The sequence below is a fragment of the Alternaria arbusti genome (genome assembly GCF_024043155.1).
Source record: "Alternaria arbusti strain BMP 1465 chromosome Unknown scaffold_32, whole genome shotgun sequence".
In the NCBI taxonomy this organism is placed as follows: Eukaryota; Fungi; Ascomycota; class Dothideomycetes; order Pleosporales; family Pleosporaceae; genus Alternaria; species Alternaria arbusti.
In genome coordinates this window covers 176,572-189,067 of record NW_026249972.1, presented here as the reverse complement: position 1 = coordinate 189,067, position 12,496 = coordinate 176,572, and the positions used below count along the sequence as shown (strand labels likewise).

The 12,496-nt window shown below is 52.1% G+C and overlaps 3 protein-coding genes across 3 annotated transcripts; 1 reads left to right on the top strand and 2 right to left on the bottom strand.

Annotated features, from left to right (window-relative positions):
- Positions 1-576: 576 nt before the first annotated feature.
- On the bottom strand, positions 577-6,102 carry J4E86_011331 (Type I Iterative PKS; the record flags this gene model as incomplete). The annotated part of the gene is made up of 3 exons (XM_051451824.1): positions 577-5,504; positions 5,580-6,015; positions 6,064-6,102. The coding sequence occupies 3 exons, from the start codon at positions 6,100-6,102 to the stop codon at positions 577-579; spliced, it is 5,403 nt and encodes a 1,800-aa protein (XP_051297081.1).
- Positions 6,103-7,529: 1,427 nt separating this feature from the next.
- Positions 7,530-9,687, top strand: J4E86_011330 (uncharacterized protein; the record flags this gene model as incomplete). The annotated part of the gene is made up of 4 exons (XM_051451823.1): positions 7,530-7,999; positions 8,138-9,014; positions 9,077-9,578; positions 9,635-9,687. The coding sequence occupies 4 exons, from the start codon at positions 7,530-7,532 to the stop codon at positions 9,685-9,687; spliced, it is 1,902 nt and encodes a 633-aa protein (XP_051297080.1).
- Positions 9,688-10,107: 420 nt separating this feature from the next.
- J4E86_011329 (uncharacterized protein) lies at positions 10,108-12,168 on the bottom strand (the record flags this gene model as incomplete). The annotated part of the gene is made up of 3 exons (XM_051451822.1): positions 10,108-10,798; positions 10,855-11,049; positions 11,099-12,168. 3 exons carry the CDS (start codon positions 12,166-12,168, stop codon positions 10,108-10,110), a joined length of 1,956 nt encoding a protein of 651 aa, XP_051297079.1.
- Between the last annotated feature and the right edge of the window lie 328 nt (positions 12,169-12,496).

The window sequence follows — 12,496 nt, the reverse complement described above, 5'->3', positions numbered from 1 at the left end:
AAGTTAAACTAGGTTATTTTCTTACTCTATATTAAAGATTACTTCTTTTCTTATTTCTACTAGCTAAATAAGAATTTAAAGAATTCTACTTTAAGAGAAAGTTCTTAGCTTTTTAAAATACTAAAAATGTTAGTTCTAGCTAGTCTAGTTATTAAGATATCTAGCTTTTAAAACTAGAACTTTTTTTATTTCTTTTTCTTTTTATTACTCTATTCTAGTTAATTTACTTTACTTTACCTAAATTTAAGTTTATATAGCTTTTTATTTATAGTAATAAGTAAAGCTTATATACTATAATAAATATAGTAGCTATTATTTAGTAAAGCTTAAACTTTATTTTTTCTTTAATTATATCTAAAACTATATAATACTTAAATCTAATTTTAATAATAACTTCTATTATATTACTATTCTAGAAATATATATTCTTATTATAAGAGTTAGATACTTGTTCTTTTTAAACTAGTCTTTTTTATTCTTTAGATATATTAGTTTACTAGAAAGCGTGTCTCTACCTCTAATGTTATTTCTAGCTATTTTGTATACCTAGCGTGGCGCGATGTAGATGTGTTTTCTCTACGTCCTTACCTTCTCTGCAAACCAGCTAGCAAGATGGCAAACAGTTGGATAACTCCAGAACAGAGTGGGCGGCACCTTGACTTTCAAGGCGCTCTGTAATCGATGACGCAGCGTCGCTGTTATGACACTATCGACGCCCAGATCCGCTATGGCGGCGCGCGGGTCCACCTCCTCAGCACTCTCCAACATCAGTACCCCAGCGACGACATCTCTGATCTTCTGTTCCAACCATATCCTCAGATCAAGGCCGTTTGTAAGCATCGCGCCTCCAGCTGCGGTGTCGGCATCGATGTCTCCCTCTACAGTACCTGGTGAGAGCGCCTTTGTTCTTATTGCGATGTCGTCCAAAATGTCCGCGGGCAACGGCTCACCTTCAGGAAAGGGTAGAGTCCGCAGCACAGCACCATGAGCTAGGTCGTACTTACCAAGATGCTCCCAAGCGCGGAATGCCTCCTCGGGCGTGATGTCGGTAATGCCCTTGCTTTGCAACTCAGCGTTGATAGACTCGGCACTCGCTGCCATGCCCAGGCCACGCCAACTAGTCCACTGGAAGGCTACGGTATTGTCTCCAAGCGCGCGCCTATACGTGGCCAAGGAGTCAAGGAAGGCATTCCCGCTGGCATAACTGCCTTGGCCTGGGAAGCCGAAGAGCTGGCCGCACGAACTAAAGAGGACAAGCCAGTCGAGCGTTCGCGGTGGAAAAGTGGTGTGCAATGCCAGCGCCCCAGCAACCTTGGGCTGTAGCACGCGCGAGAAGGCTTCGGGTGAGGCATTCAGAACGAGCTGGTCTTCGAGCGTGCCCGCCGCGTGGACTATACCCAGCACCGGTGGTAGTTGTAGCCTGTCTAATTTGGTCTGGAGCACTGCCGCTGCGTCTGCTGCACCAATGTCGACCGCGAGTGTGTATACCGTTGCCCCGCAAGCCTCGAATTCCAGAATCTTGTCGACAGCAGGCTTGAGGCCGCTAGATGTGGATGCTTCGAGCTTGTCCCAATCACACCTCGCAGGCAGTGTTCGTCGAGATACCAGCACCAACCGCCGCGCGCCCTTCTCCACGAGCCAGCCCGCCACCTCAAGCCCGAGCGAACCCAGTCCGCCCGTCACTAGATATGTGCCTGCTGGCTTAGGCAACAAGGAGGGAGGTGAAGGGGAAGAAGAAGAGGCAGAGGTATCATACAATCTCTCATGCGGCAGCGGCTGGAGACGAGCAACGCGGGGGAGACCGTCCTCCATACAAATAACATCCTGATCATGAACGTACGTCATTGCGAGCATGGGAAAGGTCTCATCGTCGCTAAGATCCTCGACATCTATTAATGCCCCCCATTGGTCAGGGTGCTCAGATGCAATGATACGTGCGAAGCCGTGGAGCGGAGCATGAGACAGCGCCGTGGGTGTGTCCGCAGTTGACACTGCCGTGGTAATGGCGAAGACTTTGCTTCCACTTCCGCTTCCGCTTGCGGAGATAGAGGTGCTGCCAACGGCGTGCTTGGTCAAGAGCAGCAGCTCCGAGAGAAACGTCTCGGCTTTGGATGGTACATCAGCGAGAACCGATACCGGCCCTGGACAGTATACGATGGCCGTATTGGGGGCCAGTGATCTAGCAACCACTTCTGCTGCCGACTGTACGCGGGTGACAGTCACGTTTCTGGCTTTACGCTCTTTTTGCAGCTGTTTCCAGCGCCAGTCAAGCGTAGCTGGGTTCTCTGATACTAGGATGAAGCTTTCCCAAGAAGCTGCCTTGCGCGAGAATGGTGCGGGCACCCAAGCGACGGTGTGGACGAGGCTCTCGACACTACCGCTGACGCCCGGGGTGCCCTCGATTTCGGAGAAGCGCATCGACTTAAACCTCACCAACACTCTACCCTCTTCGTTACATACATTGACATGAACTGCGGGAGCTCGACGTTCGCCAGCCGCCTCGACGTAGAGATAGCAGGTCTTGGGCGGCGACACCCCATACTCTGTGAAGAACTGTACCGTCTCAATTTGTGCCGGCATCCGCAATTTTGGGCTGTCAAAGAAGATCGTAGACCCCACAGATGTTGCAGCGTCGAGAACAGGGGCCCATGAAGAGCCATGCCAGGGCAGTTTGGCGCCGTCCGCGACATCTGGCGCAACGTCGACGCGAGCAAGCATTTCCTTAAGGTCGCCAAAGTGCTCTGTGACAGCCCAAGGGAATCCCATATCTGAAACGCCGACCTTGTCCAAGTAGTCGATGGAGAAGTTGGAGGGCAGGACAGTACCAATTCGCCGCTTGATAGCTTCAACATCGATGTAAGGCATCACGCTGGTATCCAATTGAGATGCGCCCCAACGACCGACAGTATGGGTAACCCAAGATTGGTCATTAGAGGCACTGCTTTGGCGCAGCCGTGAGGTTATCTTGATGCTGTCATCCACCAATACTACCTGGACGTCTCTTACATCGCTAATGACTATTGGGACGCGCAGATCAATGTTGGACAAAGTGGAAGCCCCTGTCGCGTGATAGAAAGTGTTGATAAGCACGGCAGCGGGCATAATCTCAGTCCCATGGAGTGGGTGATTGCCTGGGAATGGCTTGGTGTCATTATCCAATCTGGTGGTGTACAAGGTCGTCTTGGTTGCAGTCCCGGAAACGGGGATCAGCTGGCCTAGCAGAGTGTGCTTGTCAACATCATGCGTGGGGCTGTCAACACCTAGCGAGCTGTCACTATGCACCTTTCTCCAGATTGGCTTGTGCACCCACTGCGTACCAGGCACTCCCGGTGCCCATCGACGGCCAAGAGACCTGTTGAAGTCGATGGTTGCGTCCTTGGTGTATAACGTGCCGATAGCTTGCGCCACACACATCTCCGGAGACTTGTGACGGCGAACCGTTGGGATGACTACGAACTCTTCGTCCTCAATTCCATCATCTATGATGGTTTCGTTGATTGAATGGGACACGATTGGATGACTGGACACCTCGAGAAACAGTCGAAACCCGTCTGAAGTAGATGCCTTGACGGCGGACGTGAGTAGAACAGGGCTGATCATGTTTTGAATCCAATATTCGGCGTCTCTTGGGCTGTCTGAGCGTGGGTCAGGGTCGGAGGTCGAGTAGAGAGGGATCGTTGCTGGCCGAGGCTGAATGTCCTTCGCTAATATATCCCTCACTGGTTGCGCCAGCGGACTCAGCATTCCTGCAGAATGGAATGCAATGTCGGTCGCCACCCTCATTGCCTCGATGCCTCGTTCTTTGAGTTTTTCAACATACATTTCAACGGCTTTGACCCTTCCGCTAATGACGCAAGCTGAGGGCGACGAATGAATTGCTGCCACAACACCTTGCTCATTGTAGAGCTCCATTTTGACTTGGTCAAAAGGAAGATGCACAAGGAACATAGCTCCAAGACCTTTAGCTTTGGCGTACTGTCCAGCTCTTCTGGCGACAACCAAGGCACCTTCTTCTGGGGTAAGACAGCCTGCTGTCACCGAGGCGGCAATTTCTCCCACTGAATGCCCAATGATGGCACCAGGACTGACTCCTTCTGACCTAAGCAAAGCAACGAGTCCGATTTGAAAGACATATGTCAAGATTTGCACCCGATCGGACTCGTCGTAGTCGCTGCCACTCTTCCCGAACGCCTCGATAGGGGAGAACCCAGCCTCTGCTTGCACGATGCGGTCTAAGGGCTCAACAGCGCCGTGGAAGACGGGATTGGCAACCAGTTGCCTCGCCATTTCGTTCCACTGTGCGCCATGACCTGAGAAAACCCAAACAACATCTTTCTTTGTGTTCGTCGCGAGCGCGTTGCCCTGAGAACTCCACTCGCCGTTGTTACCACCTTCGGCAAATAGTTTGAGCATTTCCGCTGCCTGCTCTACACTGGTAACAGCAAATGCTGCTCGGTACTCATGATGAGCGCGGCGGAGAGCAAGGGTGTTTGCAATTGACCTCAAATCTTCTCTCTTCCCTGGACCCATCAACCACCTCGCCAGCGAGTCCGCCTGTCCAGCAAGTCGTTTTCGTTGTGGGGCCGAGATCGCAAGCGTGACTGGGGCGTGAGCGCATCCGCTGTTCTGTTGGTTCATCGTAGCAAGGCGAAACGAAGACTGCTCGATGATAGCGTGAGCAACGGTGCCCCCATATCCATATGAACATATAGCCGCCCGACGTGGATGCGCCTCCACGTCCAGCCAGTCGGAAACCTCTTGCACTACTTCTGTACCCGAATTCTTCCAGTCGACCTTAGAGTTGAGCTTGGTGAGGTTGGCCTGCGGCGGAAATTGCGCCTTGTTCAGGGCCAGAACAGCCTTGATAAACCCTATTGCTCCCGCACCTGCTTCGAGGTGGCCAACATTTGGCTTCACTGATCCTACGTTCACCGGCTTCGATCTGGATACACCGTAAACCGCCGATATTGCGCTGACCTCGGTCGGATCCCCCAAAGGCGTCGATGTCGCATGAGCCTCAACGTACTCTACAGTCGCAGGGTTGACGTTTGCTTGTTTAAGGGCTTGTCGGGCAACAAGTTCCTGTGCTTTCGCGTTCGGGGCCATAATACCGTTCGTCTTGCCGTCCTGAGCGACTGCAGAACCCTTGAGGATAGCAATGACGTTATCTCCATCTCTTATCGCATCCCGAAAGCGCTTCAACACTACGATTGCGGCACCTTCCCCCCTTCCATAACCATGTGCATTGTCATCGAACGACAGACACGAGCCATCGGGCGATATAGCACCAGCTTTATCTAACACCCGCGTCAACCCAGGCCCACAAATTGCATTTACGCCACCAGTAATAGCCATTTTCGACTCGCCCAACAAGATTGCCTGGCGTCCATGGTGAATCGCCACTAGTGAGCTTGCGCATGCTGCATCAACCGCCGTGCTCGGGCCCATGAGGTTTAAGTGGTATGAGATTCGATTCGGTATGCCGCAATACGCGGTCCCGATACCTGTCCGGGGGGTTAGAACGGGAACATTCAAATTGCACAAGGCGTAGGTAGACCAATAGTCATAAAAGACCTTACCTAACCAAGGCTCGATGTTGGAGAGATCTTCCAACAGCAACTTTCCGTAGTCATCAGAGTTGACTCCAATAAATACGGCAGTGTCAGAGCCGGAGAGCTTCTTGGGATCTATGCCTGCAGATTCCAGCGCCTCCCACGCTACTTCGAGAGAGATGCGCTGCTGCGGGTCCATCTGCTCAGCCTCCTTAGGCGAAATCCCAAAGAAGCTCGCGTCGAAGTCCTCCAGGGCGTCCAGATAGTATCCACGGGAGGTTGTGTTACCGAGCGCTTTGATGTTGCGGACATCACGGCGACGGTAGGGCTCCCATCGCATAGCTGGGATCTCGGACGAAGCGTCTCGTTTCGCCAGAATAGACTCCCAAAGCTGTTCCGGGCTGTGGTTTCCACCGGCCACACGGCAGGCCATGCCAATGACGGCTACATCGTTAAGCTCACCCTGGGACCTGTCAGCTTGCGAATCTCATGTGTAAGTATCAACGCTTACAAGTTCTCCGAGCTCTGATTCTGTTATTGAGCTATGCATCTGCGCAGGGCTAGAGGAATTAGATGAGTATTGATTTGAGTCTGGGGTGTTCATCGTGGCGTTAGTCTTGATGTTCGATCAGGATTTCCGACAAAAGATAGCCGACTTCTCAATAACCAATTCGAACCCTCACTTTCAAATTGGAAGAGAATGCCCAGATCAGTTGAATGATTCAAGTAGGGTACTAATGTGCCATGCGACCTTGAATGTTCACGAATTGATTGCGTCGCGTGCTTATTCGAACCGAAATCCTGAAAGTAAGTTTCTAGTTGATGAGTTTGAACAATAGTGACGTAAGTGAGCTCCCAAACGTTCATATAGCTATCTTGTTCGAAGTCGAGACTAGCAGTGGACAACGGTTGTACGTATTAAACTGTCATTTTGGCTTGGGGACTTCTCAAACATCGGGCATTTCGGTATTCAAGGTTATCCGGGGCATTCGGGAAGGGTCTCGGGAGATTTCCCAGGCAACGTGTGTTTCAGTATTGAAACTTTCCGGAGTATCTCAGAATGAGATCTCCTCCATAGTCGAACCGCCGGGCAGAAGTTTAGTATAGACGTTATGAGTCTCTTCGTTAAAAACCGAAACAGCCATGTACGGGGTCTTGATGAAGCAATCTTCTCGTCTAGTCACGAAATCCTTGAATGGGTAACATGCTGAGCATAGTTCGCAGGTGATAGATGCCTGGTTGTCCTTCTCTTGTTGTAGACGATCTGAGGCGCGAAGGATTCAGATGCCTGCTTCCTTGGCTGGCTGTACGCCGCACTCCACATCTTCCCCGTAATCCAACGATCGAATAACATCGCAGGAAAATCACTCCAGGCCTCGGAAACTTTCAACAAGGGGACTGCGGATGTCGGCACGCGGTTTGAACGCGGGGAATCGGGATCGCGGAGTTGCCTGTCTGTTCTAGTGCGTGAGCGGTCGATTGGAGACGGAACTCTCTGGCCCGACACATTTTGGCAGCGAATCCTACGCATTGCGTTTGCCCTCATGCTCTGGACTCTACGGCATCCCAAGTTTGCGCCTCGGTATTCTTCCAACAAGGCATTCGGATCTTCGCGCGCAATCTCAGCTGTCTCCATGTTGTCGTTCACTTTGGGTCAGGATTCGCTAATCGCAATTCCATACATGCAAGGGGCTTGCCGATTCGGACGATGATCAGGTTGCCGGTAGCCACAATGAGGCATCCCTAGGTATACATTCGGCCCGGTGAGGGATGTCTTCGGCCACATCAGGGATCTATTCTGCCTGGCGATGCGATCCGAGCGAATAGTTCCGCGACAAGGCCGAATGGTGCGCATGCCCCTAAACGATGCGATAGACTTTCTTAGACCCCCCAGGTCATGCCTGGTAACGATTCATTCTGCCACACTCCTTTGCGTAAAACATTCGTTAACTTTGTTTTCTGTCATTCATTATTACCATGCATCTTCAAAAGCACTCGCTTCTTAGCGTACTTTTGACTGCCTCGCTCAGCCTTCCACATACCCATGCCGCGCCGATACTGGACTCACTCGTGAACCCTTTTCTGGACTCACTAGGTTCAATCCTGAGCGGCAAAGGGCTAGTGCAAGGTTTACTTGGTTCCATCGAAGGTGCTATTGGCGTGGAGAAGACGTACGACTACGTTGTCGTGGGCGGTGGGACCGCTGGCAATGCGATCGGTGTGCGCCTCGCTGAAGCGGGCTACTCGGTCGCCATCATTGAGGCTGGACTTTACTACCAAATCGGAAAGCCTGTTTTAGGCTCCACACCCGCCGGTGGCATCGTGGGAATTGGTGCCAATCCTCTGGACTCTGATCCTATTGTTGATTGGGTTTTGACTACGGAGCCTCAAGCGGGCGCGGACAATAGACGCGTGCACTATGCGCAGGGAAAATGCTTGGGTGGCTCGTAAGTACCTCCTATAACACAACACATATTACATGACTAACGATGTCTTTCATGCAGTTCCGCACTCAACTTCCTAATCCATCACAGGTACGAAGAGTCGTCTCTGCAAGCGATTGCGGTGTACTAATCCTTTTCCAGAGGTACTGAGGGCTCATACCAAACCTGGGCCGACGCTGTGGGCGACGAGAGTTACACGTTTGCCAACTTTGAACCCTACTTCAAGAAGGCTGTCACCTTCACCAAGCCGAACGACGCCATACGTGGCGACAATGTGACTACGCAGTACGACGAGAGTGCCTTCCAAACACCGGGAGGACCTATCCAGATCGGTTACTCCAACTATGTCTCTCCATTCTCGACCTGGATGGAGAAGGCTCTTCATGCAGTCGGCTTGAAAAGGACCAGCGAATTTGATAGCGGCAAACTCATGGGAACACACTACACCCAAACTTTCATCGACGCGAAGGAGCAGACCCGCAGTGCATCGGACGAGTACATCAAAACAGCGCTCGACAACGACAAGCTCGCCGTGTACGCAAACACCCAGGCCCAGAAGATCCTCTTTGATGGCAACAAGACCGCGACCGGCGTAAGGGTTCAGTCTACGGCCATTACCTACGACATCCATGCTTCCAAGGAGGTCATCGTTTCCGCAGGTGCCTTCCACAGCCCCCAGTTACTCATGGTATCGGGTGTAGGTCCAAAGGAGACTTTGGAGAAGTTCAACATCGATGTGGTTGCCGATCGCCCGGGCGTAGGCCAGAACATGTGGGATCATATTATGTTCGGACCAGCTTACGAAGTCAGCTTCAACACGCTGGACAACACCCTCCACAATCCCGTTGCACTTGCCGATGCTCTGGCCGACTACACCTTGAAAGGCGAAGGTGTGCTTTCTTCCAATGTCGTCGAGTTCCTCGGCTGGGAAAAGCTGCCCCAAGAGTTCCGCCAAAACTTCTCTCAGTCCACCGTCGATGCCTTGAACCAATTCACCGATGACTGGCCAGAAGCTGAGGTAAGTCCCTAGATTTTGATGATGACAATGCAAGACAGACGCTAATCACAAACTTTGAACAGCTTATCAGCGGAAACGGCTACATCGGCGACTTCTCCCTCCCCGTCCTTCAACAACCCCTAGATGGCAAGCAATACGCCACTATCCTCGGAGGCATCGTAGCACCCACGTCCCGCGGCAACGTTACCCTGCAATCGGCATCCATGAGCAGCTCGCCTCTGATCAACCCCAACTGGCTCACCTCTCCTGCGGACCAAGAACTCGCCGTCGCGCTCTACCGTCGCATGCGCCAGATCTGGAACTCGGAAACCATGCAGCAAGTTGTGATTGGTGACGAATACTGGCCAGGCAAGGAGAAGGACAGCGACGAGGAGATCTTGGCTGTAGTGAGAGACAGTTTGATGACTATCTGGCATGCGTCTTGCACGTGTAAGATGGGAAAGAAGGATGATAACATGGCGGTGGTGGACACCGAAGCTAAGGTTTATGGCGTCAAGGGCTTGAGGGTTGTAGATGCGAGTGCATTGCCTATCCTGCCGCCGGGTCACCCCACCAGTACGATTTGTAAGTTTCCCATGCGAGCTCAAGTGTTGTGTGGACGTCTGCTAACATTCGCGTAGATGCGCTCGCGGAGAAGATTGCCGCTGGCATTGTGGAGGCCAATCGGCGATAAGAGCCATGCGACAGTGAAAGATTTGTCGTGAAATGAAGCGGAAAAAAAATAGGTCGAAGACCTTTTACCACGCGTTGGAAAATGACCTGAGGTTGGAGCCTCGGGTAGGATGTCGACTTTGAGAGCGCGTGTTGTTACTTTCTGTTCCCTTTCTTGATGTGTATATTTAATGTAGCGAAGCAATCCATGAGTCAACCGTGCGACAGCTTAACCCATAATGAAGAGTGCATGAATGGAACCAAAATATCGAAAAGTGAAACCCAGAAGCATATCAGACGTTCTCGCCGCAGACTCGTAATGTACTCATGTACTCGGCCAGAGGACGTCGGACCGCACAAGCAAGAAGTGGTCCACGTAGCAAAAGAAAGAAGCAAGACGGAAGAAATCGGCATATAGGTCCTTGCCCTTCTCAATGCATCTCTACAAGGCAAGCTTGATGGTCTTGCCCACACTAGGCGTGCCGTTGGCGTCGATCGCGAACAAAAGCCAGTATCCAGGCAACGCGACTCCTGGGTCGCCCGGGATAGCCACCGTATAGCTCGTACCGCTACCCGACATCGTTAATGCGATCCTTCTTTGATCGGTGTTGACGGTATGAGTGGCGGTGCCAAACCTCACCAGCGAGAACTTGGTAACAGCCGCAGTCGTGGTGATGCTCAAATTCGCGCCGAGTCTGGCAGTAGTGGCTACAGTGCTTATGACAGGACGTGCGCGTCTTGTACCGTCAGCGTTCAGAAGGTAGGGCGGTACAAAGATCTCGGCGTCGAAGTGATTGTTGGCACCGCAAGAACCGCACAAGCCGCCACCGCCGACGAAGACGGTCGCATCCGGCATGAGGATTGCTACGGAGTGGTATGTCCTGGGAATTTGCATGGGGTTCAACTGTGTCCATCTTCCAGTAGTGGGGTCCCACAGCTCCGGAGTCAGCTGCGCCGTGTCGTCGTTGAACGGGTGCAGACGCGATTGTCCACCAGCAACGAAGACTGTTCCGTCAGGAAGCGCGACACCATTCGCGAAACCACGCGGATAGGTCATAGACTGGGTTTTGGCGACGGTTGGGTTAGTCTTTGGTGCACCTATCGTGACGACATAGGCACTTGTGCGTCCGTCACTAAAAGACAACGAAGTCAGCATTGCTGCGTGAGTGATGCGAAAGTCGGTTCATACCTGTTTTCGTAGTTTGCAGCACCTCCTGCAGTGAGTATCTTTCCGGCTGTGGCGTCGAACATGACCGCATTGCCACACATGGCATCCCCGTCATCCAAGCGGTTACCAGCACCTGTGGTACTTCCAGATCCGACAGTATCGTACCAGTTCATGGCGATCGAAGGGCCGGCTTGAAATACCGTCTGGTTCTTCCATCTGTAGTTGGTCAGCAATAAGTTCAATGATTATCAGGCGCTGGACTTACCCAAAGAGCCAGGCATGGTTATCCGAACGATATACGCCCGCAGTATCAGCTGTAAGCATAGGGCTGACGAGCGCATTCTGTACCAGAGCCCAAGTATTTGCAGTAGCGCTATAGATCTCTCCGTTCTTGCCACCCCTGTTGCCGCTCCATGATCCGCCGATATTGAAGATGCGCCCGTCGGAGCAAGTAGCGGTAGATTGGTACCCCCGAGCGATCCGCATGTCGCTTCCTGGGGTCCAAGCGTCACTAGAAGGGTCATAGATGCTGGTCTTTGCAGCGTCGCTGCCCCCCGAAACGATAACACGGCCGTTGAAGTCCAGGGAGATACCTGGGCAGAACATGTCGTGCTGTGTATTGGAGACCTGAAGCTGGCTCGACTCGCCCGTAGCAGGATCATAAATGCCTGTTTGGGTGAAGCCTCTGGATCCGCCAAAGTTGTCCTTCGCGAAGGCCGACCACATCAGTACCTTTCCGTTCGGGAGTAATGAGACAGCTGCCGGTACAAGCGGGAAATCCACAGTCTTCTCCCACAAGCCTTTGCCTGCCGCTGGCGGAGCGTATGCTGTATCCTGGAAGATGTTGATCTCAGCGACGGTGGTCCATTGGTTGACGGCGCTTTGAGCTTCTGAGGTAGCTGTGATCCTAACATATCGTGCCGGTTTCGCGACGAAGGAAGTCTTCTTGGTCGTGGCATCGTTGTTGTATGTGCCGACAGCGACGACCTTCCAGCTCGAGTTGTCGGTACTAATCTCGATCCTGTGTCCTCCAATCCTGCCATTGGCGTTGTCGCTTGGGCGTGGCTGGAGACTGACGGCGTTGATGTTATAGGATGCTTTCATGTCCACGATGATCCAGTTTGGTAGAGTGTCGGCTGGCGCGGGATCATATTTTGAGTGCCAGAACGATGTCGCATTTCCATCGAGCGCTTTAAAAGGCTCATTACCAGCTTGGAAACTGTCCGACGTTGCGGTCCATCCTGAACGGCTGATAGTGACAGAGGCAGAGTCGACTGAACCCGCTAGGATGAGTACGGCGATATAGATCGCTGATAGACTGGACCTGAAGCTCATGTCGAAGATTGAGAAGTGGAGGCAGCGGCTTTGTTGCTGATATGAGTCTCAATGCAAGGAAAGCTTCGAACTTATAGTTCTTTGATAAGGTTTTGGCGGCATGTCAGCTTACAACACGCTGACCTCTGTTCCCATCGCCTCTCGACCATAATCATTCATCTCACACTCGCCAACGCCATGATGCCCGTCTAGCTTAGCTTACAATAGCACTGTCCAAGGCTGATGCGGAAGTCCAGCTCCGCAGACGCCCAAGAATAGACATGTGGAAGATATCGCCAATTTACGAGGCTGACGGACTTGACGCATCGCGCACACAGACTGATCTCCG